Here is a 26935-nt window from a genome sequence, read left to right as displayed (position 1 = left end):
TTGTTAAGGGGATTACAGACAGGCAGTTCCCAGTGACAAGTGAGTGACAGGTTCTTCACTTTATATTCTTAAAACTGTTTGGCTCACCCTTATTAACATCTCACCAAGGGAGTGATGAGACAGGCAGAGGACACTATGTGAAACTCTCTCTTGAATATACCTTAATTCTTCTGCTCCCCTCAATCACCGTCCTTTCAGATTGACTTTATTTCAAATTGTCTATATTTTTCAAAGCCTGTTTTGTTTGAATTTGCTTAACATACTTAAGGTATTTAAAAAGGGAAGCCTTTGCCCTTTACAGTTTTAAGAACTCCCAAGTGCCTCACATATGATCTCCTTGGCGCCTGCCTGCCGCTGCTCACTCATCTGACTGTATTCTCTTGGGCCTCTGTGACTGTCTCTTCCCTCATTCATCTGGCTCATGGGGCCCCCTACTCATCCGTCTTCCCCACTCATGGTTCCCCATCACTGTAGCTTTTGGGTGTTCCTTCCTTAATATTCTCTTGCAGAGCTTAATACGTATAATTTTATCGTAATTTTCCTCCTTCTCTCGGTTAGTATGTGATCTTCTGAGCCTGAAGTCTTTGGTCAATCATGGTGGTGTCCCTAGCAGTAGGTAGGTTCTCATGAAAGTTCATATGAAGCAGATGTCTCATCCTGTTAGAACTAGAGCCGCGAAGCCCTCGTGCCATGCCACGCTTGGTATAAAAAAGATTTCTATGATCAAATGATTTTGTGAAATTGGACATTTTTTATGCTCCTTTTGGAAATTTGCCATGCACATCATTTTAAGTAAGGCTGCCAAAAATCTCATTTTGTTTACCTTAGTATTTCTCAAACAAGATTTACCACAGAACACCTACCCTTTACCACCAACACCTAATGTATATTGGTTTCCACCTAGGCTAAAATGTATTGGGATGCTTCTGAGCTTATTTTACTATTTCTGGTTTTCTCTACTTTTAAAAGTTGGTAAGAGAAAATAATCAACACGACCTTGAAAATAATAATAGCCAACAGTTATTTTAAAGAGCTTACAGTATGCCAAGCTCTTTTATATATACTTTCATTTATCAATTAATTTAATACTTGCAAGAAATGTTGTCAGGTTAGAGTTATTATCTACATTTTACAAATAAATGGGAGCACAAAGATGCTGAGTAACTTGCCCAAGCTTACACAGCCAGGAAATGGTTGAAGTGAGATCCAAACAGGCATCCTGGCCCAGAATCCACACTCTTTTCTAAGCACTCTGCCATAATCCTCTAGTTTAAAGGAGAGAGTTTCTCAAAGCAAAGTGAAGATTAGGTTTACATGCTGAGGAGATTCTGTGGCCTCCTTTTCTCTATGTGTTTAATTCCCTTTTCTATTTCTAATTAGTTCTACGTAATTGAGCAACAGTACCCACCCAGCTGCCTTCCGTGCTCCTGCTCCCGCCTTTCCAGCATCCTTGCTTTTCTGGGGAGGCTTGGTAGAAAGGCCTTGGAGAGGCTAACTCTTTCCTCTGCCTATTCGTAGTGGTCATGAAGGAAGAGCACCCAGACAAAGAGCAGTCTCTGGGTCTGGATGCTCCCAAGAACACTGTAAAATAAAAGCTTACTCAAGCATCCTAATTGAGGAAGAACCTCTCTAGCTCTTGTTTCCGGGGTTTCCAAGACCATCCCCAGGCTTACTGATTTGCTAGGAGGACTCACAGGATGCAGCATAGAGTCATACTCATGGTTGTGATTTGTCACAGAGAAAGGATAAAAGCAGAAGCAACAAAGGGAAGAGGCACAGGAGGCAAAGTCTGGAGAAGACCAGTCACCAGTTCCAAGAGTCCTTTCCCACTGGAGTCACACAGAATGTGCTTAATCAAGTGTGAGGTGTTGTCACCAGGAGAGCTCATTCAAGGCTCATTTCCCCAAATTTTACTGTGGGCACCCACATGTAGGCACCCACAGTGTCTGCTAGCATGTAGCAAAATTCCGGCCTCCCAGAAGGAAAACAAGCAGGTGATGCGCATAAACCACATTGTTTGTACAAACAATTTAGGCATAGTGAGCCACTCTTAGCAATTTTTGTTGTTACGTGCTGTCTAGTCAGCTCCGACTCCTGGCGAGCCTGTGAATGAGTGATGTCCACGATGTCCGTCCTCAACAGCCCTATTCACCCTCTGTAGATTCATGCCTGTGGCTTCCTTGATGGAGTCAATCCATCTCGTATTTAGTCTTCCTCTTTTCCTGCTGCCTTCTACTTTTCCCAAAAAGCATTAGTGTCTTTTTGAAAGAATCCTGCCTTCTCATGATATGCCCAAAATGGGAGAGTCTCAGTTTTGTCATTTTTGCCTCCAGTGACAGTTCAGGCTTCCTTTACTCTAGGACCCACTTGTTCATGTTTCTGGCAGTTGAGCGTCTCCGTAGAGCTCTCCCCCAATGCCATATTTCAGATGAATCAATTTTCTTTTCTCTGTCAGTCAACTTCACTGTTTCACTTTCATGCCTGTACATAATAATTGGGAATACAAGGGTGTGGGTAATCTTGACCTAGTCTCTAATGACGCTTTCTTTCACTTTAAGCACATTTTTAATCACTGTAAGGAACTATTTACCATTCAAGTTCGTGTTTGTCAGCCCCTTGGCAGGCAGGCTGATTTAAGGATAGCAGTCTCAAGCCTGCTATGTTAATTCTTTTAAGCCCCTCTTCCACCCAAAACTCCAGCTCTGCTTTTAGGAAGGAAGCCATCATTCAAGACCCTATGCTGTTCTAAAAAGACTTTTGACTTCCATTAGTAGAAGTGGTGACTTTCTTGTTTGAAACGCTACAGCTTTCGTTCAATGCCGTGTTGAAAGGAAAGGTTATCTTACAATACCCAGGGTAGGGAAGATTACGCTAGATTAGAATGTCTCTTTATGTTTGGGATTGAAAGGAGAGTTGCTACAAGGTTAAATTGTGTTTAGTCTTTTCTTTTTGCACCATCTGGAAAACCAGAAAGAGAACACTTAAATTATATTAGACAACGTGTTACTTAGAATTTTTAAGAGTTTAATCATGTAACATTCTCGCTGAAGAAATCGTTACTTGTAGGCTGTCATTTGATGATAAAAATCTTTTTAGTTTGAAAAATAGAAATGTTTTTAGAAGGTTGGTAAATAAAACTGAAGGAGCAGTCTACCACAGTATGCTCATACAGTAAAGAGCAAAGTGGGAAATGGTTACATTGTGATTACATCTCTTCAGGCTAAAACGTCGATTTTCATACCAGTATCAAGGAACATAGACCATTTAGATTCCAACTGGCCTCGTCTAACTATTCTCCCTCTTAGCAAATTTGAGAACAAGTTTGGGCTAATTTTAGGTCTGTATCTTTGATTTTCCAGAGCATCTGTTGTTTCCTCTATGCCTGTGGTGTCTTAATCTAGCAGGCAGTTTCTTATTATAGAGTTCCGGTCAATTCAATTTAGTGAATGATTATGGAATCTTATTATTAAAAATTTAATGTACTCCATTTTTTGAAGACTCTTGAATATATCTCCCCAAAATATTTTTATGTGTATGTTCTGCTTACATAAAAGAAGAAAGGCTACTTCAGCAATGAATAGCGGGAAATAAAGTATGTGGGAGCTAGAATCTTAAGACTCAGTAAAACTCTTATCATTGCTTATTTACCAAAAAAAAATCCATATCAATATTCTAATGTGATGGGATAGTGAATTATATTTCATGTTTTCAGAGCCAACATGAAAGATGATCTTTGATATCTACTTGCCTCCTTTTCCTTACCCTATTGATTGACACCTATTTCCTCTCCCAGAAGTGTCCATTTATTTCATACATACTGTCCTTATTGGATAAACCACTTCCATCCCATCCCTGGTTCACACTCCAAAATTATCTTAACATTCTCTTCCCTTCCTCTCTAGTGGAAGTCATCTTTCTCTTAATGAAACTGATGTCTGTTTGCTATTAAGAAGGAAGTACAGCAATTAAATTCACAGTAAGAAATTCATGATGAATTATCTTTCCTCCTGTTACTTATATTTTAAAAGAAGAAACTTTTCACCCTCATATACTACTAGCAGGAGTACACATTTTTACATCCTTCCTGGAAAGCAATTTGGCAACATATATCAAGGATCATAAAAAGTGTTCTTATAATTTTCCCAGTAATTTCATTTCTAGAATTTAATTCTAAGAAAATAACCAGAAATAAACACTTATACACGGAGATATTGATTGTAATGATACTTTTTAAAGCAAAAGGAAAAGTGAATGATGCCGTAAATGTAATGATAATTATAGTGATGCTATAGTGAGTTGGGAAAGCAGGAAAAAGTGAATACCCAAGGTGTTCTCAGCCTCAGCTGTCATGGACACAGCACAGAGTCAGGGTCATGTCTGCCTAGGAGCTAAAGGATTTTGATGTATTTAAAACTAGAGAAAACCAACTTAATAATGGTTCAGTATAAATTATAAAGGCATTTTTCTGCTTAAACCTGCCAAAATACCCAAAGTTTAATTAAGCAAGGTTGAGTACAAAATGTGGTAGGTTAAGATTATGGGACTCAGATCATGTACGATGTCCTTATGAGCTATGTGACCTTGGACAAGTTATTTAATTTCTCTAAACTTTTGTCTGCATATCTTAAAATGCGATAATTATGTTTGCCTTATAAAGTTATTGTGGGATTCAGGAACATAATTCATATAAAATGATTAATATATAACACAAAGGGTACTCAAATGGTAGTTCTTATTAATGTAGTGAGGAAAACAGGTAATTATCAATAGATCATGATTTTAAGATTCTAATTTTAAGGTTAGATACTTTTTTTTTTTTGAGGAAAATTAGCCCTGAGCTAACATCCCCTGTCAATCCTCCTCTTTTTGCCAAGGAAGATTGGCCCTGTGCCCATCTTCCTCTACTTTATATGTGGGATACCTGCCACAGCATGGCTTGATAAGTGGTGCGTAGGTCCACACCTGGGATCCGAACTGGTGAACCCTGGACCACTGAAGTGGAGTGTGCGAACTTAGCCGCTGTGCCCCCAGGCCGGCCCAAGACTAGATACTTTTAAGATTATCTGATCTTTCAGAGAATTAGGTTATATTTTGTTGGTAAAAATGTCAGTTTATTGAAAAGCACCTGAGATTTTATAACTATATACACATTGTATTTAGTTATGCTAGGCGAGAGGCTTATATGTAAGTCATTCCAAATAAATGTTCTGAATTGTTGTGTATGGTACCTAGGAGGAAATAAAACTTCTGGATTCTTAACCTTACCAATTTAGTCCCTAAAGTTACAGAGCCCCATGAAATCTGTGCAGGATAATTTGCACAAGTCCTTTCTTGTCCTGGGTAGATGAATGGGCACTAAATGACTTTACCTAAAATGAATAATCTATTAGCAAATTTGGAAATGCTTTCACCAGACTTAACTCTTGCCTCTTGTTTTAATGAGGCCAAGTCTCTCTCTGGATATAATGCATGAGATAACAATTAATATGTTATTATAATTTTTTTCAAAGGACCTGTGTTCTTTCCCATTAAAGAGTTTCAGGAGAGTCAGCATAGTATAACCTGATAGGTTTTGTATGTGTTAAATGTAAAAACCCATTAACCTATATTAGTTAAATTATTGGCAAACAGTAAATTAAGTAATTGAGAATGACAGTCTAATGGCTTTTGCATTGGTCTTTGGAAATTAGGTTGATTATTGGCACTCATTGCCTTGTAGTAATTTCTTTTAGTTGTCAGTAAATTCAGAATTGGTTTTGTAAGCATCCACATGAAGTTCTTGGAGAATATTAGCAGTGTTTTGCTTACTCGAGTGAGCTTTGCTGCGAGGTAGTCTGACTGTGGCATCTGATGTTCGACAGTTTTCTGAAGTGCTGGGGTGAGCGTTTGCTCTGGCTTCGTCACTGGGCCCAGTGCTGGAGGTGCATTAGTGCATGGAATCTCACCAGCAAGCTTAGTTTGCACATTAGTTCCATTACAGATGAGGAAATGAGGGTCAGAGAGATTTTTTCAAAGTCTGCACCTTTTTCCTCTTATTAAATTCCTTGAATATGTGTAGGGTTGAGTTTTTATAATCTCACGAACTAATTATGGACCTAGAAAAGGATCGGTTGGTAAACAGTAGCCCACGGGCCAAATCTGGCTCACTGGCTGTTTTCGTACAGCTGGCAAGCTAAGAATGTTCTTTACATTTTTAAATGATGGGGAAAAAATCAGAGGAAGAATAAGAGTTCATAACACATGAAAATTATATGAAATTCTAATTTCAGTTTTACTGGAACAAAGCCATTCCCGTTGATTTATTTATTGTCTGTGGATGCTTTCTTGCTACAAAGGCAGAGATGAGGGGTTGGACCAGAGGCCGTAGGGCCCGCAAAGCCTGAAAGAATCGCTATCTGGCCCTTAAGAGAAAAACTTTGCTGATCCCTGGTCTAGGGTGGTAATGTATCTCAGGCCTTTATAAGTGACTTTATTTATTACTGAATGCCTTGTGCTGTGCTGGCTTCTCCTCCTGGGGATGCAGTAGTAAGCAAACGGACACAGTGGGCGCCTTCATGGAACTTACAGCTTAAAGCCAATATTTTGATTAATAGTTTAATAGTCATAAGATGGATTTAATAATTTACGTAATAAATTATTTGGTCATTCTAATAAAATAATTTAATACTGATAAAGTAGACTATTAATAATTTATATAATAAAACTTTTTGCTTAATCTAAGCATTTACCATAACTCTTATTGTTTGACACTTTTTTTTTAATGTGTGAGTATACCAAACTGAACATAAACCTTTTTAGATGATTTGTGATTTTATTGTGATTAGGATCATGTATTACAAACATATATTTTTGTGTTTGCTAGAGCTATAGATGTTGGCAGTATTGGAAATTGAGCTGAACTATTATCATTCCAGGGCATGTTCTGAAAACTGTTTATTGCTAAATTTTTACTGAGTCCCTGATATCAGTTTATTTCCTTGTCATTTGTCATTCTCTTAAGAAATAAATTACAACTCATTGGAAAATACTCTGAATTATTTATGTAGCACTCTGTACTGCTGCCTTTGTTAGCCTCAGTGTACATCTGTGTTTCGCTTTCCCTCATTGGATATTGACTTTTTTAACATTCATGTGTTGTTGTATTTTAATTTACTTAATTGCATATGAAGCACTAATATTTGTCATCATTTTAAGAATCTGCATTAACGGTTCCCTAAAACAGAAGTGTTACTCAATTTCCTTATGGCAGCAGTAACATAATAATACCTAAAAAATAGCGTTAATGTTGCTTTTCTGTGTTAGACTCATGGTCTGGTTTATCCACGTTTATATTTTAAAGAAGCATACCATGAATCCCATGAGGAGAAGAGTGGTTTTAACCCATCCGTCTTTTGTCTGTTCATCAGACTTCTGTTGACTGCTTGATATGTGTTGGTACTGTCTTAGCGACTGAAATTCAGAAGTCAATTTCTCTATCCTCAAGAAGCATTGAGTCTCTCCTCCTGACTGATACTGGTACTCCCAAACTATAGTAGGCAGGATTTGCCAGACATGAATTTTTGCCAGTGTTGTGTGTGATTTGTTCCACGTCTTTGATTAATTTTTTCCAAGAGTGCACTCTCTCGTATGTAAAGTACTACTTCTGTTTAAGTTTGCCTCTTTCCATTCTTCATTCTCTTCAAATCTGATAATCACATTGACAATGAGGATTAATTTTCCTTATTTGTAACTTTCTACATCCTTCTGCACCTTTAATGTTTGCTTTTAAATTTTGGTTTCCTAGATCTCAGCATCCTCATTATTTTAATATGAACTCATGATATTTCCTTGATTATTGTGAATTATTTCAATTTATTATTGCATATTTTCTATTATGATTCTCAACATTGCAATTCTTTGTTCTTCACTTACTCCTGCGTTAAGGAGAAGTTAATGTAATCAATATATTGCAAATGACTGTATTTTAGAGAATATAGCTTAGCCCCAAAGTTAAAATGGGATATCAGATGCGCACACTACGCCCACTACCCAACAGAAGGAAAGGAGCAGTTAGGGATGAACAGAAGACTGACTTTCTTTTAAGCACTACTGGCTAGTGGCGAAGTATGGCTAGGAATTTCTCAGTATGGGAAGAGGAAGAAAGGGAACCTTCCTTTGTCTGCCTGTCTCTCTTTCACACACACGTATTTATATTTTACCTGTTTACTAATTATGATATTTATGTTTTTAGTTTCCACTGGGCTGTATTATTAGTATCTGGTAGATTCATACTTCTTTTGTACACAGTATTATTTAATAAAGCAGTAGAGACATAGTAATCCCCTAAAAAGTAGTTGATTGGGCCTCTGGTAGTTGATTTAGAATTAATGTATATATGTCTTCTCCTGGTTCTGATTTATGGGATGAGAGAGCCTCGATAAGGAAAACTATGGTAATTCAACACTGGAACAGAATTTTTAAACTAGTTGTTCTAACTTACTCAATTCCCCTTGCTTTTGCTTTTCTATGGGTATGGTTTTGAGGGAAGAGGGTGGGCATTGTAGCTCCTTGTCTTCAAAAGATTCTTTTTAGGTTAGAACAAAATTAGAATAGCCTTGATATTGACACATACTGAAATCTGTGACATCAATCTGAGTCTTTTCCTTTCAAATTCTAGTTATAAAACAGACTTAATAAAATAAAATGTAATATTAAAAGATGATAATCCAGCTTGAGAGAAGTAGTGCATTCATAAAGGGAACTTATTATTAGAATTGAGCTATTTAAGTTTCTATTTGTATAATGACAAAAACTACATGAGAAAATGCATAGTATGAGACTGGAGCCACCTGCTGGCTCATAAAATAATAATTTGTATCCTAAAGAAATATATTTCAGGCAAATGAGAAAAATCAAAAGAAACGTTTCCACTCAAACATTGGCATATTAACACTGTTTTAAAGAGTTTCCTAGTTTATGCTTTTGGAAGATTTCTGTATAGTTTAAGGTAAAATATATGTATATCTCTTAGGAAATGGATATTAGATACTACTTTTTAGAAAGTGATATACATACTTAATTGGCCAAATCTTATAGCTTTTATATCTTCTGGGTCCTTGGGTAGTGAGTGTGAGGATTTTTAGGGTGGTGTTTTTTTTTTAGAAAACACCAAATCCAGTGAAATTCTTCACAAAGCCCAGTGCTTCTGACTCCTGGAAATTGAGTCATCCTATTTTATAAATAATTATAAATAGATATTAGTATATAATAGGTGAGCATTGGTTGATACCTTATAGCATTTCATTTTTCCTTGTCTGCAGGATCTTGGTAATTTCTCATCTTTAGTTTTATTTCTCCTCTTTTAGATCTTAATATGTTATCATAAGATCTAGAAAACAGCAGAAACATTTCAGTTGGCCAAAGGCCTGTTATTGCACTTTCGCTAATGTTTTGTTTTGCAGGTCTCCTTTCTGGGTATGGAAAGCAGCCCTGTGAGGGCTCGGGGAGCTGTCTCCACTTCTAGTGAGTTCATTCTCAGTCTGTGATGAGATTAGAATCATGTAAACTCGTGAAAATTCCAAGAAGCCGTGGATGGCTGATAAACACCTCAGTTAGACTTTCTGGAAGTTCTTGGTTTCGATACAGTCTGAATTTTTCGGGGCTGGCAATCTGTCTCCACGTCCTGACTTAAGCTTTTCTGTGTGTCCATCTTAAATTGGTGAGGTAAAGTAAGATGTTTAAGCTGAGATCATTGGTTTCAAGTAGCTTTTTTTGTAACATCCTTTTTGTAGAGTCAACTCTACAAATGTTATATGACCTTTTTCTATCAGATATCTAGGAATTTGTTCCCCCTGCACGGTAGTAAAGACAGAATTTCTGGACATGACATTGCTGCTAATTACTGCCTAGCTGTCCACTTGTTAGCAAGTCAATTTAAATCTCTCATCTTTATTTTCTTAATCTGCAAAATATTATAATGTTACTAGATAAATTATTTCTTGCATTGTCTTTAGCATAGCTTTTCTTGTGGATCTATGTTTATTTTTGAAGATAACTGTAAAGGTAGACATTGATCTATTAATCATCTCTTGTATTGCTATTTCTGTTTGCATTTTATATTTTGTTTCCTTTTGCTAGAGTAATTATTTCTGTTGTCAGCACTTAAAAGAGGAAGATAATTTCCAATTGTCATAGATGCTGTATTTAACAGTAAGATGCCACACTCTCCTCCCCCTTTTTCAGCATACATTTTTATTCCTTATGAATACTATTTAAACATTTATTGCACACTTACTGTGTGCCAGGCACTGGAAACAGTAATGAATGAAACGTAATTCTTGTCTTCAGGGAGCTTTCAGTATAGTGATTTTTAGTTTGGTTACAATGTAATCTCAGCCCTGATGGTACTCCTATATCCTCTGGCGTATTCTTCTGTCTTTTTTAAGGAGTGTTAGCCTCAGACAGTCAACTTCTTTACGTCTTTGCTTGGTGATTATAGTAAATTTTGATTCTTTTAGGGTCAGGAAAGTATATGTCGACGATCTTGTAAAGATGACATATACATATTTTAGGGCATAATATATTTCTGAATGATGAGAAATTAATTTTTTCATTGCTCATGTACTGTAGGACAGTCATAAATGAGGGAAGCACAGGTTGAACTTGACACATTTAAAGAGACCTTGAAGTTAAAGAAGAACCTTTAAATCTACTGAGAATGATTCTTGGAATAATTTAAGAGGCGGAATGGGTGTTTTTGTATCCTTGAAAACTCTTTGAATGGCAACTTTATATCCTAGATTATATTTAACTTTCCCTTACCCAGCTGTTTGTCAGAGACCACAAATTGTTTTATTCCTCAATTAAGAAGTCTGAAGTCGCATTGTCTGGTTTTACATAGTTTTGCCTCTGTAAGACATTGGAGGAAAAGCTGTCATTTCAAGCATATTGTTTCTTTAGCCATCTAAGTTCGCTAGTGCCAGCAAGCTGGCACTTTTGTGGCTTTATATTTATAAATACATTTCAGTGTTTTTCACTAGGTGAGGTATGTGTTGTAGTAGAGGCCGAGAACTTATAAATTCACTTCATTATGTCCGAAAGATAATCCAAGAGACTTGTGTACGCTGGCATAGCTCTTTGCGCCTCTTTGCATGGGGAAGAAAAGGCGCTGTAAAGGAATTTTATAGGACAGCTAACTTAAAGTGTAGTTTTATCATTAGTTCAGTATTAACATTAGTTTTTCCATTCATGTAAGTAAACTTAGGAGGTCTGCTTAAAGAAATTCAAAGCATTTTAGAAATAGTTTCATTTTAATTTCAGGCAATTTCACTGTGAGTATGTTTTATAGTACTTGTACCCAAGTCCTTATGTTAATCTTGAATGTCATCACAGCAGTGATTTTTAAAAAGGCCATTAATGTAATATAATCTGTACTTTTCTTGGGTAAAATGATTGTCATAATCAGACGATTATTGTAATATTCTGACACCATTCCTGAGATGTCCTATTATGTGAAATAAAAAGATAATGATAGTGATTCTGATGATTGGGGTATAATACAGGCATAATGTGGTGTGTCTACTGATACCTTATCTTTACTTTCATATCTCTTGATCTCCTTCATAAGGTTGACATCATCACTTATTTTTACCTTTTCTCCTACTTTAACACACAGGGATGTGAGATTATTTCAACTCCTGATCAAGACCATACTGACTTTACCAAGTGCCTTGACGTGCTCCAAAAGAAGATAGAAGAAAAAGACCTACAGGTGAGACATGCCCCTGTCTGATGGTTGGAATCTTACTGCCCAGTATGTGAAAGATCCTGTTTAAAGTTTTTACTCATCTGAAACTGTTATTTGCTTTTGCGCTGATTTTTTGGGTTCTGTGTCAGGTTTTTTCAATACATCAAATAAATCCGTACTTAGCTGCCAAAACATTAACGTGAGCACTTAAGCCAGAGGTCACAGACTGAAATATCTTACAGTGGTGAGGTCACAAAGTGGGTCAAGTGGGCCTTGTATAAAGTAATCCAAACTGGCAGCTCATTTTTGGTCTAAAGTAAGTAGAAACTTTTCATCTCTGGTTGATTGTTGTTATGAAGAGCTATCTGTTTTTTTTATATGTGTGTTTAAATATTGTCTGGGCAAAACAAACAAATGTGGCTCAGATATGATCTATGAGTCATCATTGCAAAGTCTTATATAAACAAAATGTTATCAACTTTTTTTTAAATCAGAGAAGAGTCTGCTGCTTTGTATTTATGGACCCTTTAAGGCATTCAGTGATGATTTTTCACCTAGCATTCAGCTGTTTAATCACATTAATGAGCTAATACACGTTTATATTTTATTATATTTTACAATATTTTTTGATACTTGTTGAAATGGTGTGCAAAAATTTTTAAGTCTGTGTTTAATAAAGATCAACAAAATTAAACCCCAAGTGTGGAATGACAGTTGACCGTTATTTTCCTGGCAGGGGCAAGAAGGTAAGCTGAGATGCATAATAAAATATGTAATTTTAAGCTAAGAAAACTAGAAAGACACTCTTGTACATTGGAATGCTTTTTTTTTTTTGGTGAGTAAAATTGTACCTGAACTAACATCTGTGCCAGTCTTCCTCTATTTTATGTGGGGTGCTGCCACAGCATGGCTTGACAAGCAGTGCTAAGTCCATGTCCAGGATCTGAACCTGCGAACCCAAGCCACCAATTCAGAGCACGTGAACCTAACCACTATGCCACCAGCCCAGCCCCTAGAATACTTCTGATAGTACAAATAATAGGAGATGCATTTCCATCTGGCCTCCATCAAGTGAGATAGGGCAGTCTTCAGACACAGCTCAGTCAGATCTCATATCTGTTATTTGGTTGTCTTGGCTCTGCTGTTTAGGCTTTATCTTCAGCCTGGTTTCCCTGATCGTCTCCAGGGGCCACCTGTAGCAACTTTTTACCGCTTGTCATTTGGGGGGTTAAGGGGAAGGGACATCACTTCCCACCATGATCAAACTTAAGTCCTGAGATCTCTCCATTAGGCCACTCTTGGTTTTGGCCAACAGGATGAGAGTATCCTGATTGTCTTGGATTGGAGCAGGGGGTGGGATCAATCTACATGTCTCATGTAGTCCACCTATGTGACTAATATCCATGTGGCAGGACAAGGTAGGTGTTGGAGAAGCAACTCTAACAAAAACTTACTGCCTCGCAAAAGTTGATCAAAGGTTGATTCTAGTATCTATTTACTAAGTTGAGGCAGCAGACCCTTTTCTCCCTTTGAAGAAAACCCTTGTTAACTATCGTAATTGGCAAGTAACTCATTGCACAAACTCAACAAAAGTAGTTGAGCGAACATTTCTCATCTCTGTTGTAGCTTGAATTATACCAAATGTATTGTGCTATTTCCAGCAATAAATTGCTATAATTAAATATTTGTTTAATGAAAACAGAGCACAGCCCATTGAGAGTTATCTGCTTCATCCAGACATAGCTGATTTTGAGTTTCTTAGAAAAAATATTATAAATCTTCGCAATTGTGTTTCAATTTGCCCAGCACCTCCAGTGAAATAATTGAAAGCTGGGAATGCAATTATGTGAGTCTTGTTTGTTGTGTCTAATTGATAGTATCTATAATACAGTATTCTGTCCTTGAATCTCGGAACAAATAATCATATCTCAAACTCAACAAGACCAAAATCCAGAGAGAACCTCAAACTGGGGGAAAGGGTGATCAGGTGTATATGATCTGTGAAACAAGTCTGACAAAGCCTTGGCCAGTCCAGTGGGGAGGCCTGAAGTGAAAGTACCTGTTAGAGGACTCCTGCATTGGGCAGAAAGGGCCAGACTCTCCTCCTCCCAATGTGCTTAGTCAGGGACTAGATGCTGCCAGAGATGACTGTGTCCTTGGTGGCATGCTGTGCTGCATCCTGAAGGAGTTGCCACTGGACCATGACAACTAACTGCCCTCTTCACAGCTCAACAATGGGTTCCTTCTGGGGGAGATGGAGTAGTGTACCTGCATGGCTGCCACTGGCCCCTGGCGTGAGATGGTCCCAGTGCATTCTTCAGCCTCATCTTGCATCACTGTTTCTCTTTGTTCCTCAAATATGCCATATTCCCTCTACTCTACTGCCTTAAGGTCTTTTTGCATATGCTGCCCCCTCTGCCTAGAACTTTTTGAATACTTTTTGTATTCTTCCTTGTCTTTACCTAGACCACGGTGGCAGAGTGTGCCTGACCTCCTTAAGGAGGACTTTCCTTCACCATCCCTCTAGGTTAGACTCCTCACTTCTATACTCCCTTTATTTCTCTTCTAAGGCACTCTGAACATGTCTAATAATTTTGTTATTATTTCTAGTTGTTTGCCGGAATCCTTTCTTCCCAGTTTGACTGTATAGTCATGAACCTGGGATCAGGTCTGTCTTATTCACAACTGAACAGCAGCTGTTTGAATGTACGAGGTGCTCTGGGAATGTTGGGTCTGTGTTATGCACTATGGGAATGCACGGGAGAGTAGAACATAACACAGTTAGGGCAAAGGCTTTTTGAGAGGGCTGAGACATAATAAACAAATAGGAATTTGTGAAGGGGAGAAGAGTGGGCAAGGAGAAGTGGTGTGCTGCACAGGGAGGCTGGATGGCATGTCAGTGACTGATGGCAGATAGTCTGAAGAGTTTTAAAATGGAGAATGGTGTGATTAGCTTGGTGTTTTAAAAAGCATAGGTAGATAAACTGAAGGCTATGTTACTCACAATGAAAACGTTCCAAGATAGCTCTCATTCACACTGAAAGAGGTGGTTATATTATATCTGGCGAAATGGGGTATCGTGAGCTTCCGCCTGACTTTTCATTTAACCTGCCAGTACAAAGTTGTGTTTGATTTAATATAATAGCAAAAGCAGAGCAAGATTAGAAAGATTAGGAAGGAAAGTAAGGGAGGATTCCCCTCCACACGTCCTCCTATCCCAAATGAGAGCACCACGAGGGCTTTTAAACATTTCTCCGTCAAATACACATAAACTGCATCAAAAAATCCTTTATACTTCTCCACCTAATAAATCTTATCAAATTCTCATACATTTCTGTTTTTCCACTTATTAAATTGTAAATTTAAATTTGTAATCAAAGTGCCTGTATTTTATAGTAAGATCTTATTAGCATATACTATAAAAATGTTAATTATAATCTAAGTAAATTGAATGCAAAGTAGTATTTAATATGTTAAGGAACTATACTGCATAACATTAGAATTTTTTAAAATTTAGATGAGGGTCTGTCCTTATCTTAAAAGAGTTTACTATCTAGAACATGAGATTAATTAAAAAAAAAAAGATTTCCCTAAATTACCTTATTTATTTATTTATCTATTTTAAACCTGCCAACGCTCAACTTTTATTCTTCTGCAAAAAGGTTCTCTGATACAAGTGAATTTTTAATACTTTGCTTTTGTATTTGCCATTTGCTTAACTGTACCTGGGCCATGAATAATATATTACCAGGAGGCCATCTGATATGACAGAATCTTCAAAGAGTACGTATATTTTCTGATGCTGTGATACGCACTTGAGATCTAAACCCTGGAATTCAGTGGAAAATATTAAAAGCAATGGCTCCAAGTTTCTCAAACTGTAAGATGTATGTTGCTTAGGATGAAGCAGAAATAAATCTAGATTATAAGGCCCTAAGAATAACAAGTCTCCTAAAATACAGTCTAGGATATTTCCTAGTATTATATGGCAATAAAATTAGTTACTTCAGTTTCTGATATTTTAAACACAGTCTTTGTATTAGACGAAATTTGGACAGAAAATTTGCCATTAATTTCACACTGTATTTGTGTAGATTCAAACTTTTTCTAGTTTTATTTGCTAAAACTTCAGTACATTTAGCCCATTTATAGTATGTTGTTTTTTAAGCAATTTTATAACTACAAATTAAATACTACATAAAGACTATAGGATTATTACATATTATATTAAGGTTTTTAAAATTCTTTTAGTAGCCTGAGCAGGTATTGAATTGTGATTTATATGTATTAAGATAGTTTCTATGTATTTGTATCTGAGTTGGAGTTCTTGGCTATTGATGATTAGGACTTTCGTAAGGAATATTGGTCTTTCTACTTAATTCCTTCATGGCGTTTCTCAGGTAGATACATTATGTTTCTACATCTGCAAATACTATGAGTTTTAGAGTATTTATTTATATCCACTAATTATGAGTATTGGGGTTAGGTATACCTTGTTGTTTTGTAATGGACCAATGGCTTTGTTTTATGTTTGTACTAAATATTCTTGCTCCTCACTTAAAAATCAAATTTAAGACTGACTGTATCTGATTGGAGTAATTACTCATCAGTATAGTAAGATCTGACCCGTAGGGTTGCAGGGGGAACGAGAGAGTGCTCTGGGAAGTATCTTCCAAGTCCTCCGGCGTCTTCAGCGCAGCCTGCTCTCCTGAGCTGATGTCTTAGGCAAGATTCCCATCTCATCTAAAGCAAATAGAGTCACTCTGTTGTGTGTGTAAACATGTATTCTGGAAAGGGATAAATACTACCTTTACAGTACAGAAACCTGGCAGATTACTTACTTAATTAATCAGATTAATTAATCTGATTAGTTAATCAAGTAATCAGAGTTAATATCATTAGTGATAGTGCAGGTTGATAGCTCATAACCCTCAAGATAGATATAGGGTGAGACGGACAGTTCTAGAGTTCCTCCCTAAAACCTGTAATCCCAGTTTAATCTTTAAAATAAATCAGAGAAATCCAAATTGAAGATTATTCTACAGAATAGCTGACCAAATTACACTAATTACATTTTCAAGGTCCTGAAAAGCAAGGAAAGATTGAGAAACTGCCACAAACCAGAGATGAAAGAGACATGAAAACTAAATGCAATGTGGTATTCTGATTTATATCCTGACACAGGAAAAGGACATTCGTGGAAAAACTGGTGAAATGTGAATTAAGTCCAGAGTTTAGTTAATAGCAGTGTGGCAGTGTCAGTCTTAGTTGTGACAAATGTACCTTGGTTATATAAGATGTTAACATTGGCAGGAGCCTGATGAAGGATATACTTTGTGTACTGTCTTTGCAACTTTTTACTAAATCTAGAATTATTCCAAAATGAAAAAGTTGACTTGAAAAAAATGTATTCACTGTTTCAAATATGCTATGACTGTGGAATGATGTAATAACCTTTTTGACATGACTCACAGTAATATAGAAGAAAAAGGCAAGTACTCCTTAGCACTTAGGCAGATCGAAATACCTTTTTATAAACTCTCTCACCTTTAATGTGTTTCCTCAACAAGTTTAAATTGCAAGTCTCTGGTGCATGTTTAGGCAACTATTTTACGTGAAGACTGTGCCTGCTTGAGCATCTTAGCTGGGCCTGTGATGGTGTTTAAACTATAGTGACAGCCCAAGTCCTCACGCTTCCCAGTTCCCCAAGAGATCTACTACAAAGTGTGGTAGGACTCAGTCAAAGACAGAACTGGCACCAGATGTGATTTTATCAGGAGTGACTCTTTGAGGTATAATTGACATACAACATTTTATTAGTTTCCTGTGTACAACATAATGATTCGATATTTGTATATATTGCAAAATGATCACCACAATAAGTCAAGTTAACATTCTAGCATCTTTCTTTTGGACATACTCTAATTTTACAAGAATTGTGTTAATATCAGAACCTTGGATTAAATGGAGTACTCCTTACACATGGAAGTGTTTTCTGGGGAGGTCTTCAACTTCCCCTATTCCCAGGGACCCAGCGAGAATGGCATCTGTACGTTTAGTAGTGGAATCCAACAGGGAGGTGAGTTGCACCTCAGCTAACCGCTGTTTGCACCGTGCCTGGATGGAGGGAGATGAGGGAGATGTGCTCCAGCCTCTCCAGCCTCTCCAGCCCTGCGATGGCCGTTGTGTGCCTGATGCTCACCGAGGGATGTATTACTCCGAGATTAGTCAGAAGTGTACTTTAGAGTCCAAAGGTGTACTTTCTCCCCGTAGATGGACTATGGAAGCTACTGGGGATCTTTTTCCAATCAATTTAACAAATTTTTATCTAGTACCTGTCTGCTAAGTCATTATGCTATAATTAGGGGACTAAATCCGCAGCCTCAAGTAGTCTCCAGTCTAATAGAGGAGACAAGTACAGGTAACTGTAGAATAATCCAGACTATAAGAAATGCTTTAACTTGCCTCTGCAGAATAGACTCCACTTTGTTTGTTAATAATTATTCATATAGAACCCTTCTCTATTTCACCTTTTAACTTTTCCTTTGAGAAAATGGAATGTGATTTTCTTTTTTATTGAAATTGCAGCTTGTATCAGTGAGGCCTTCCGTGACCACTTTATTTAAAATAGCACCTGTCGCCCCAGCTCCTCTCCCATCTCTTGGCTCAGCAGTCCGATACCCTTCCCTGCTTGATTTTCTCTATATGATGTATTTAGGGTATTTGTTTCTATTACGTCTTCACTCACTGGAATGTAAACTTCGTGTGGGCAGGGAATTGTGCATGTTCATTGTCTGCAATATCCCCAGCACCGAAAACAATACCTGGCACATTGTGGGCACTCCATAAATATTTATTGAGATTGAATATGTAAATATAAGAGGAAATCCTTTCTTTGCAAACCTTTTTATCAAATGTTGGCAAACTTTTTTGAGTAATCTGCTTTAACTTTAACAAGGCTTGTTCCACTGCCCCAGCTCTGTCGCATTAGAATTGAAAATTTTTTGGTTTTCACAGTACGTGGTGAGATCCGCTGTTATTTGATCATATGTGTACCTGCGATTTTCCTCTTCATTTTCTCAGGCAGGGGATGCCCATTGTGTGTAATTAAAAATAGTACGGTTCATATGATATCTTCTTTCCATTTCATTAATTGGTATTTTATAACTTCTGGGACCTACTTCTTTTTCCAAGTTTTAAGTTACTTGTGAAAGTCGAGAGCTAAAAAATGAGGGCATATAGGGGTTGTCTCATTAGCCATCACCACTGCAAACTTGATAAGAATAAATCTTGCCAACTTCCTTGAAGGAATACTGATAGCAATACCGTACAATTCCAACATCATCTCTGTAGCTGACGCAATGTAAGACTTTTACGACAAGTTTCTCGACCTTCTTGCCTGTGCCTATCTACCTTAAAGAGGTGTTGTAAACTTAAATTGATAACTTTTCTGAGATTCTAGAAAGCAACATGATGTACACACACACACACACACACACACACACACAGACACAGACACACAGACACACAGATATTCAGCTATACGTAAGTTTGTCTACACAAATCACCTCTTGATTTTTAGTATGTAGTCAACAGTGTTCTCTTTGTTGAGTGCCAGAGTAACTACTTCCACATTCAGGTTCTGGAACAAATGCTGTACAAGTGAAATATCAGACGAGGAAGCAAGGAGAAGAAAAATATTTGCGGACGAGTGAACAAGCAGGCTATTTCCTAGGTCATTTTGGAGAATCCTTCAAAAGAGAAATTCCTTCTTAGAGACCAGAAATCTTTCTTAAGTGCTGGGGAACTAGAGAAAATGGATACTCCCAGTGGTTTGAAGTGACTCAGGAGATGTTGCTACGGATATAAAAAGCTGACTGCCTTAGAGGCTGTGGCAGCCTGATCCATCCCCGCCAGAGGAGAGGCTGCTTTTATAGGCCCTGGGACAAGGGTTAAGTTTATCTGCTTACCAGGAATGTCAGTTGATGATTCACTTGCCAGATAAAATTTCTTATTAATGCAAAGAACTACAGATAGGGTTGGTGGGATGTTCTTCTGCAGAGGAAATGCTGACCTTAGATGAAAAGAGCTATTTTATTTTGAGTTACTGTATTGTGAAGATACAGAAACTGCAGAGGGAGGAGGAACTGTGTCTTGAGGACTTCTGTGAGAATACTGCACATAGAATAGAACATCCTGAAATTGCTTAGTAGATTATCAAATTTCTCTTTCTCATTCTGCATATCCCTTAGCAAAACATACTACATGTGGCAGTACCTACATCCGTAATTATGATTGTTTATGATGATAGTATCTATATTTTTAAGAAATTATTTGCTTATAGTTTTCTTTTTTTTTTTTTTAGATTTTATTTTTTTTCCTTTTTTCTCCCCAAAGCCCCCTGGTACGTAGTTGTACATTCTTCGTTGTGGGTCCTTCCAGTTGTGGCATGTGGGACGCCACCTCAGCGTGGTTTGATGAGCAGTGCTATGTCCACTCCCAGGATTCGAACCAACGAAACACTGGGCTGCCTGCAGCAGAGCGCGCAAACTTAACCACTCAGCCATGAGGCCAGCCCCTATTTGCTTATAGTTTAAGTCATGACTGAAGAACTGAAACGATGTTACTGCTTGTCACAGGAATGTGTATATCAGATCAGTATATTTTCAGTGGTAGTTAAGTAATCAGGAGAAGAGAGATATATACATAGAAATACATTCTTTGTGTTAGGTGATGAGCCTGGATATCTCAGAAAGTTCTGTTGAAATCAGAGGAGAAGATGGAATCCTATAGTATTCACTTTGCATCCTTCTTCTCTTTTAGTAGCTGGATGTAGATGTCTTTCTGCTTCCATGACTTTCTATTTTTCCAGCAGCAGGTCCATGGTCGATGCATTCTATGGTCAATGTGTTGGTCCATGAAAGCAAGAAGCATACTAAAATCCAGGTGCATAGAGTATAAGATGAGTATAGAAAATAAGAGGATACCAGCTTCTTTCCTGTATCCACTGTGAACTTTCCCCAATCAACACATATGTGAATGCGCGTAATTCCCAGTATGAACAGCTGGATCAAGATATTTTGAAACATATTAGGAAATAAGAATTCAAAGTATGCTGATTACATTTTGGTTCTGTTTCCTCATCCATTTCTACTAGAAATTTTAGATGCCTATAAAATTGACCCTCAAGATTCTTATTTTTAAGCATCCATAAAAATAAAGGAAATTATTTCAGAAAGGAAAAAATTATTGAACAAATATTTTATCCCACATTGCACTCAGTTTACTATTGTGCTCATGGATGTAGAATATATTTGGCAAAATAGCAAATAGCTTGCTTATAGCTGAGGTAAATCTGAGGATGATGAGGTGATCAGCGACTGTGTATACATGATTAGCTGGAGCAAACTTACTACACTGCAAGAAATAAGCTTGAAGTAATTAATGTCACTGCAGTAACAGTTTTACCATTCTCGCTTGGCATTATAGAATGGTCCAGTGCAAATCTAGAAACCAGAGCGTTAATGACCAACTGCAAAATTTGCACTAAAATGTTCTCTATTTTCCCAGAAGGTAGGAAGGGGATAATTAATGTAAACTGTTTGTATTGCACCAGATGCAAAACCTAAGGATTGCACTACAGCAAGTCTGATAGCCAGCTATTATAAACTGGTCAATAAAAAATGCAGAGAGTTTTATACCACTAAACCTTGTGAAAATAATGCACCCAAAGTACTACAGATAGCTGACTCTAATCCGTTCAGACATGGGAACCAAGAGTTTCATTTATCACTTTGGACAAGAATATGCAGCAAAAACTTATTTTATGGCTGAAGCAAAGCAAGAAATATGTTGGGTGAAAATGAATCATGATGATGCAAGAGAGGATAATTGCTATTAAAAATGATCACAAGTGTAGAATACTAATCTTCTGGGACCAAAGCCTCTCTTACCAAAGTCAGTCTGTTTGCAAAAAGGTTTGGAAAATTATCTGTCTCCCTTCAACTTTCTCAGTGGAGGTAATGACTAAAGAAAGAGGATACAGATTCCGTTTCCTAGTGCTTCACAGCCCAGTTTCTGCAGAATGGGAAAAATGACAGTTTGATGCTCTTTCAAATGCTCAGCTGTAGTATGACATCATACATGCTAGAAAGTTTTTAGCCAGAGCAAGAAATATCTGGTGCTTTTTGAGTAGGATGGTCAAAAAGGAAGATATGAATTTTTTTGTTCATCTACGTAGGAATTGTTTAGATTGTATGAACAACATTTATGTAACACAAATTGTAATATTCTTTCAAACTCCACTTCCAAATAGCCAGTTGTTTCAGAATGTGATATAAGTCATAATTTCCTTCATCATTTTACACTAATTACCAACTGCACTGAAAATGCTATGCTAGGTATTTTGAGTGTTCCAAACCACAAATAATGTATTTTTCCATTTCTCTTGACCGTCGTAATTCAAAAGGAATGGTTTCGAATTCCTTTTCCCTAGAAATATCTTCATATCCTGACAGTGTGAGAGGTTTGGAGACCATAATCACCCCTAGTAAATTTTATAATATTCACGTTATTTCTTTATACAGACTGTGATTTTATGTAATTTTACTTACTCATAAATATATTCCTGACTCTTCAAAGAATTTAATTTTCAGCAGAGATAATAGAATAAGATCATGTATAAAAACCCTATGAGTGTGTGTTTTATTTATTCTATTCAGTTCTCCTTGGCACTCACTTCCTGATATAGAGAAATGTAAATAAATGCAAATTCACTCTTGCCATCCTTGGTGTACTTACATGGGAAGGAAAAATAACAAATTTCCACCTTTATATATATATCACACTGTGGTTTTGTTTATATGGAAAAGATGTCCCGTCCCCAGGGAGCTCAGTGATATGGCTTGAGAACCTTTCATCCAGTTAATCAAGGAAATATTATTAATCAGGACAGATCTGTGAGGAAAGACAGCACTGTTATTACAACCAGGCTTGAAATGTTGAACTAAAACATTCAAAACCTTGCCCAGGGTAAATCAAAAAAGCATTTCATCGTTCTGGGAATGAGCTCAGTCATTGTCCTATACTCAGTCATGACCAGGGTACCTGAAATTAAAGAGTTTTCAGGGATTCTTAATGACACTCTGAGGGTAAACAAAGAAAAACTCAAACAGTATGTTCAGTAAAAGTTCAAAGGACAAGAAGTGGTCACAGCAGCCGTCAGTGTTAGAAACATTGTGTGGGGTCAACATATGAAGAATCTTTAATCTCTAGATAAAGATTTGAATTTTGAACCACAGATAATGGTAATAATCCATTTTCTGAACTATCTTGATAATTTAGAAAAATTTAGAAAAATAGTGTAATGTATGAAAGCTGAGTTGGAGGGTGGAAATTCTAATGACAGTAATGAAAGAATTAATAATAGGATTCTTTGAAGAATAACTCTTTAGTCGTTGTCCTCATCAAGAGTCTGAGAAAGAAATAGGGACCTTAGAAAATAGACTTAAAATATATACTTGATGATGACTGCTCTTCTTTTTGTTTGCCAAAGACAAAGCATAAACATGGCAACCGTTCAACTAACACACATCTGTTACGTGCATGCAGGCCGCTCGGCTAAGTGTTGGAGGTTGAGAAATGCAACTACATGAGATGCGGTTTCTGACTCTAAGAATTCGTGGCCTTTGGAGTGGATGCCCTTGTAAGCAGATTATCCTGATACATTGTCGATAGTGCTTTAGTACAGGTGTGATCAGACAGGTGAGAAGCCTGTGGAAGTGAACTTTCTCCAGTGTAGACTCTCCTCATGCAGGTGGTGACTCAGCTTTGTCTGGAAGGTAGAATAGGAGCTAACCAGAAAAGGGGAGTGTTTTATTCTGAAGATTCAAGCTTAAAGGTAAAATTCTTAGGTTTGGGATATCAAAGGGCCACTAACACTGAAAGTACTAATCACATATACACACTTGGTTAGTGCAATACTTATACCTTTTTCCTTTCACAAGCCAACAGAATGAACTAGCAGAGAGGGGACCACACACACACAGCCTTATTGGGAGGGTCAGTCCCTCCTGGCCTCCTCCATTGCTGACTTGCAGCCAGTGTCAGGGGCCTCTGCCAGCAAGTTTCTTACATTCTGCACTGGGAGGTTGGAGTCCCTCGGCTGAGCTCTCCAGAGAGGCACAGGAACAGAATAAGTTCCCGATGGTCAGTGAGGGTATGAGCTGCCTGAGCTTTTATGCTAAAAGCTTTACCATGGTTGATAGCAGTCGGGTGTCTTAGCCTGGATCGCTATGCTTGCCTCCATAGCTTTCTCTCAAATGCTAACAGGTTTGTATACATTGCTCACTTTTCAGGTATAAATATGCCCCCTCTCTGCATTCTTTTTTTTTTTTTAACTTTTCTTTAAAATAGCATATTCAAAAACAAGTTTTGCGTAAACTTTATGACGTTTCTTAATAACAACATATTTACAATTTGACAAAGTTGGATAAAAACACTGTTCAAACAGGTTTATTTTTTTTAGGAAGTGGAGGTGGGCATCCTTTGAAAATACAGGAATCACACCCTTTACAGGGAGGGAGAGTAAAGGGGACGGTCCAGGCACTGAGATTTGAAATCTTGTGTTGTCTTCTGAGAACTAAAGCATTTCTAGAATGTACATGGGCTGGAAGTTGAGGAGGTGACTATGGAGGAGATTGGACTTTATCTTGTAGATTCTGGAAAGCCGATGCTTGATTTTAAGGAGAACATTGGCATGATCAGATTTGAGATGTAGAAAGCTTCCTCTCATAATCAAGTGGAAGATGGCTTGGTTATAGAAGCCCAGGAAGGAGGCCACTGGGGTTATTCAGGTAAGAATGATGATGCCTCAATTAAGGCTGCAGCAGGGAGGATGGAGTAGGAATTATTTTAGAAAAATCCTGAATTTTCTTAGACTTCTCATCTGTGAACAGAAGCCTCGTTATGCTGCTCAAACAGACTTACATTAAACCGTGACTCCTTGGGCCTGCTTGAAATTTAAATGGGATCCCCATAGTGTTGTTTCCACAAACTGCCAAGATCCAGCCAGGTGTATTCCGTGCTTGTCAGTACAGTATATTCTGATACCATAAAATCTGAGGACTTTAATTTCTCTGGTGTCTCATTGTTCTTCACATCGGTCACTGGAATTATTCTATAGGCTTATTAAAACATATTTGATATTGCTGGTTTTTTGTCAGTTTCTTTTTGCTCTGTCTTGATCTGACTCTTTTCTTTGTAGCTTGAGTTGGGTCTTCCATCTTTAAATTAGAGCATCTAATATTTGGACCAAGGAATTGCATCCTACTGTTCAAGCCCAACTGTAGTGCAGTGCGGATCTTTGAAAGTTAAGAGGAGCTTAAGAATAATGTCTAAATTTTTTGTGACCCTAGTTTTTAATTTTAAGTTGGCTGTGTTAATGTTGTAATTCTCAAACAGTAGGGTAAACGTGTGTTTTGGTTTACATGGGATAGTCCCAGTTTATGCCTGTATTCTTGGTGTAATTATTTATAATGTCTCCCTTTACTTTTAAAAGTGTCTCAGTTTGAATGTTAACTTGGATGGTCACCCTATCTATCAGGGAGAGCCACAAAGAAATTGTCCATTTATGCATCTCCAGAATTCAATTTATGGGAAATAAATGTAATTAAAATATGCTGACAGCCACTGTCCCTGCTATAGACTTCATGCCTGCTGTATCTAAGTTTTTTGGAGGACAAATGGAGAAAAACATGTCATTTGTTTACTGAAGGGTTTTTATTGCCATCATAGAAAAATGCAATTACTTCTCCTTTTGGTGTTACATATCCCTCAGCCAGTCTTGTCATAATTCTATTAAGGCAAATAACACAAAGCCTAGTTTTTCATTTATTTTCTAAACAGAATAGACACGATTATTGTTTAACCTGTTATGGTGTAAACCAGAGACCTTTACGTGGACTGTTAAAAGTAAAAAGAATCTTGAAAAATATGTTAGTGAATTTAGTCCACCCCCCCTTCCTTTATAGATGAGCCAACTAAGTCACAAGGAGGTCATGTAACTTGTATGTGGTTACATGGCTATTAAAGGGGTAAATAGACCACATTATATGTAGTCAGATTTCCAATGTATTAACCCGGGGTTTCAGGGTTCCTTTTGCTAGACATGATTGCATATGAAGAGCTAAAGGCAACCCTTATTCCTACTACTCCCCATTGCTAACAAAAAAAGGTGCATATAAGATACCCTGATTTGAGTGTAGGAAATGTATAGAAACCAGATAGAAATGGATTTCTTACATTTTATATAGTACAAAATATGGCATAATAGATATATTATGTGCTGGGTACTTGTGGGTATGTGTGCACAATACATTATTTAAAATACTCACTTTTTAGAATTGTAAACACTGAATTCTTGATGCATCACAACCAATAGAAAACATGTTAGCCTCTGAGACTACCTTCCATTCTTTAGGGAATGGTAAGCATATTAAAAAATAAATACACTTGCTGGAGAATATGTGCACGCTCCCTTTTGGTGCCCTCTGAAGTTCGTGATCCATCCTCGCTACGGTCCCCTATATTCGCAATGTCTGTTTATCTGACTCTAGCATTAACTGGGCTTTTCTCTAAGGACAGCAATTCTCTGCAGCCATAGTAGTGCTGCTGTTTTGTTTGTTTTTTCTCCCATGATTTTTCTAGAATGGGCCCTGGTGGTAGGAGTAGGTGTCTTCACTGCTTTTTTGCTGTTTCTACATCTGTGCTGTCCAAAACTCTAGCCACTAGCCACGTGAGCACTTGAAATGTAGCTAGTTCAAATTGAGATGTGCTCTTAGTGGAAAAGATATTGAGGCCTTTGGAGACCAAGTGTGAAAAAAATGTAAAGTATTTCTAAAATATCTCTATATTTTTTCCTGCTTTATGGAGATGTAATTGACATGTAGCATCAGGTAATTTTAAAGTGTACAACATGGTGATTTGGTACACATAGATATTGCAAAACGATCACCATAATAGAGTTAGTTAATACTTCCATCACCTCACATAATTGACTTTTTTTGTGTGTGGTGTGGTGAGATCATTTAAGATTTACTTTTTTAGCAGCTTTCAAGTATATAATACAGTATTGTTAACTATAGTCACCATGCAGTACATTAGACCCCCAGAGCTTATTCATCTTATAACTGAGAGTTTGTACCTTTTGAC

At 37.3% G+C, this 26935-nt stretch overlaps 1 protein-coding gene across 4 annotated transcripts in view; it reads left to right on the top strand.

The window, feature by feature from the left end:
* The window catches only part of TPK1 (thiamin pyrophosphokinase 1), a 316777-nt gene that overhangs the window by 156384 nt on the left and 133458 nt on the right, over positions 1 to 26935 (top strand). For all 4 annotated transcript variants that reach the window (XM_070616678.1, XM_070616679.1, XM_008522611.2 and 1 more), the window contains one exon: positions 11654 to 11749. In XM_070616678.1, coding sequence (XP_070472779.1) covers positions 11654 to 11749 — 96 coding nt within the window. The remainder of the gene's footprint in view (positions 1 to 11653; positions 11750 to 26935) is intronic.

This window comes from Equus przewalskii, chromosome 4 (genome assembly GCF_037783145.1).
Source record: "Equus przewalskii isolate Varuska chromosome 4, EquPr2, whole genome shotgun sequence".
NCBI classification, from domain to species: Eukaryota; Metazoa; Chordata; class Mammalia; order Perissodactyla; family Equidae; genus Equus; species Equus przewalskii.
The sequence above is the reverse complement of the archived record's forward strand: the minus strand, read 5'-3'. Positions and strand labels throughout refer to the sequence as shown.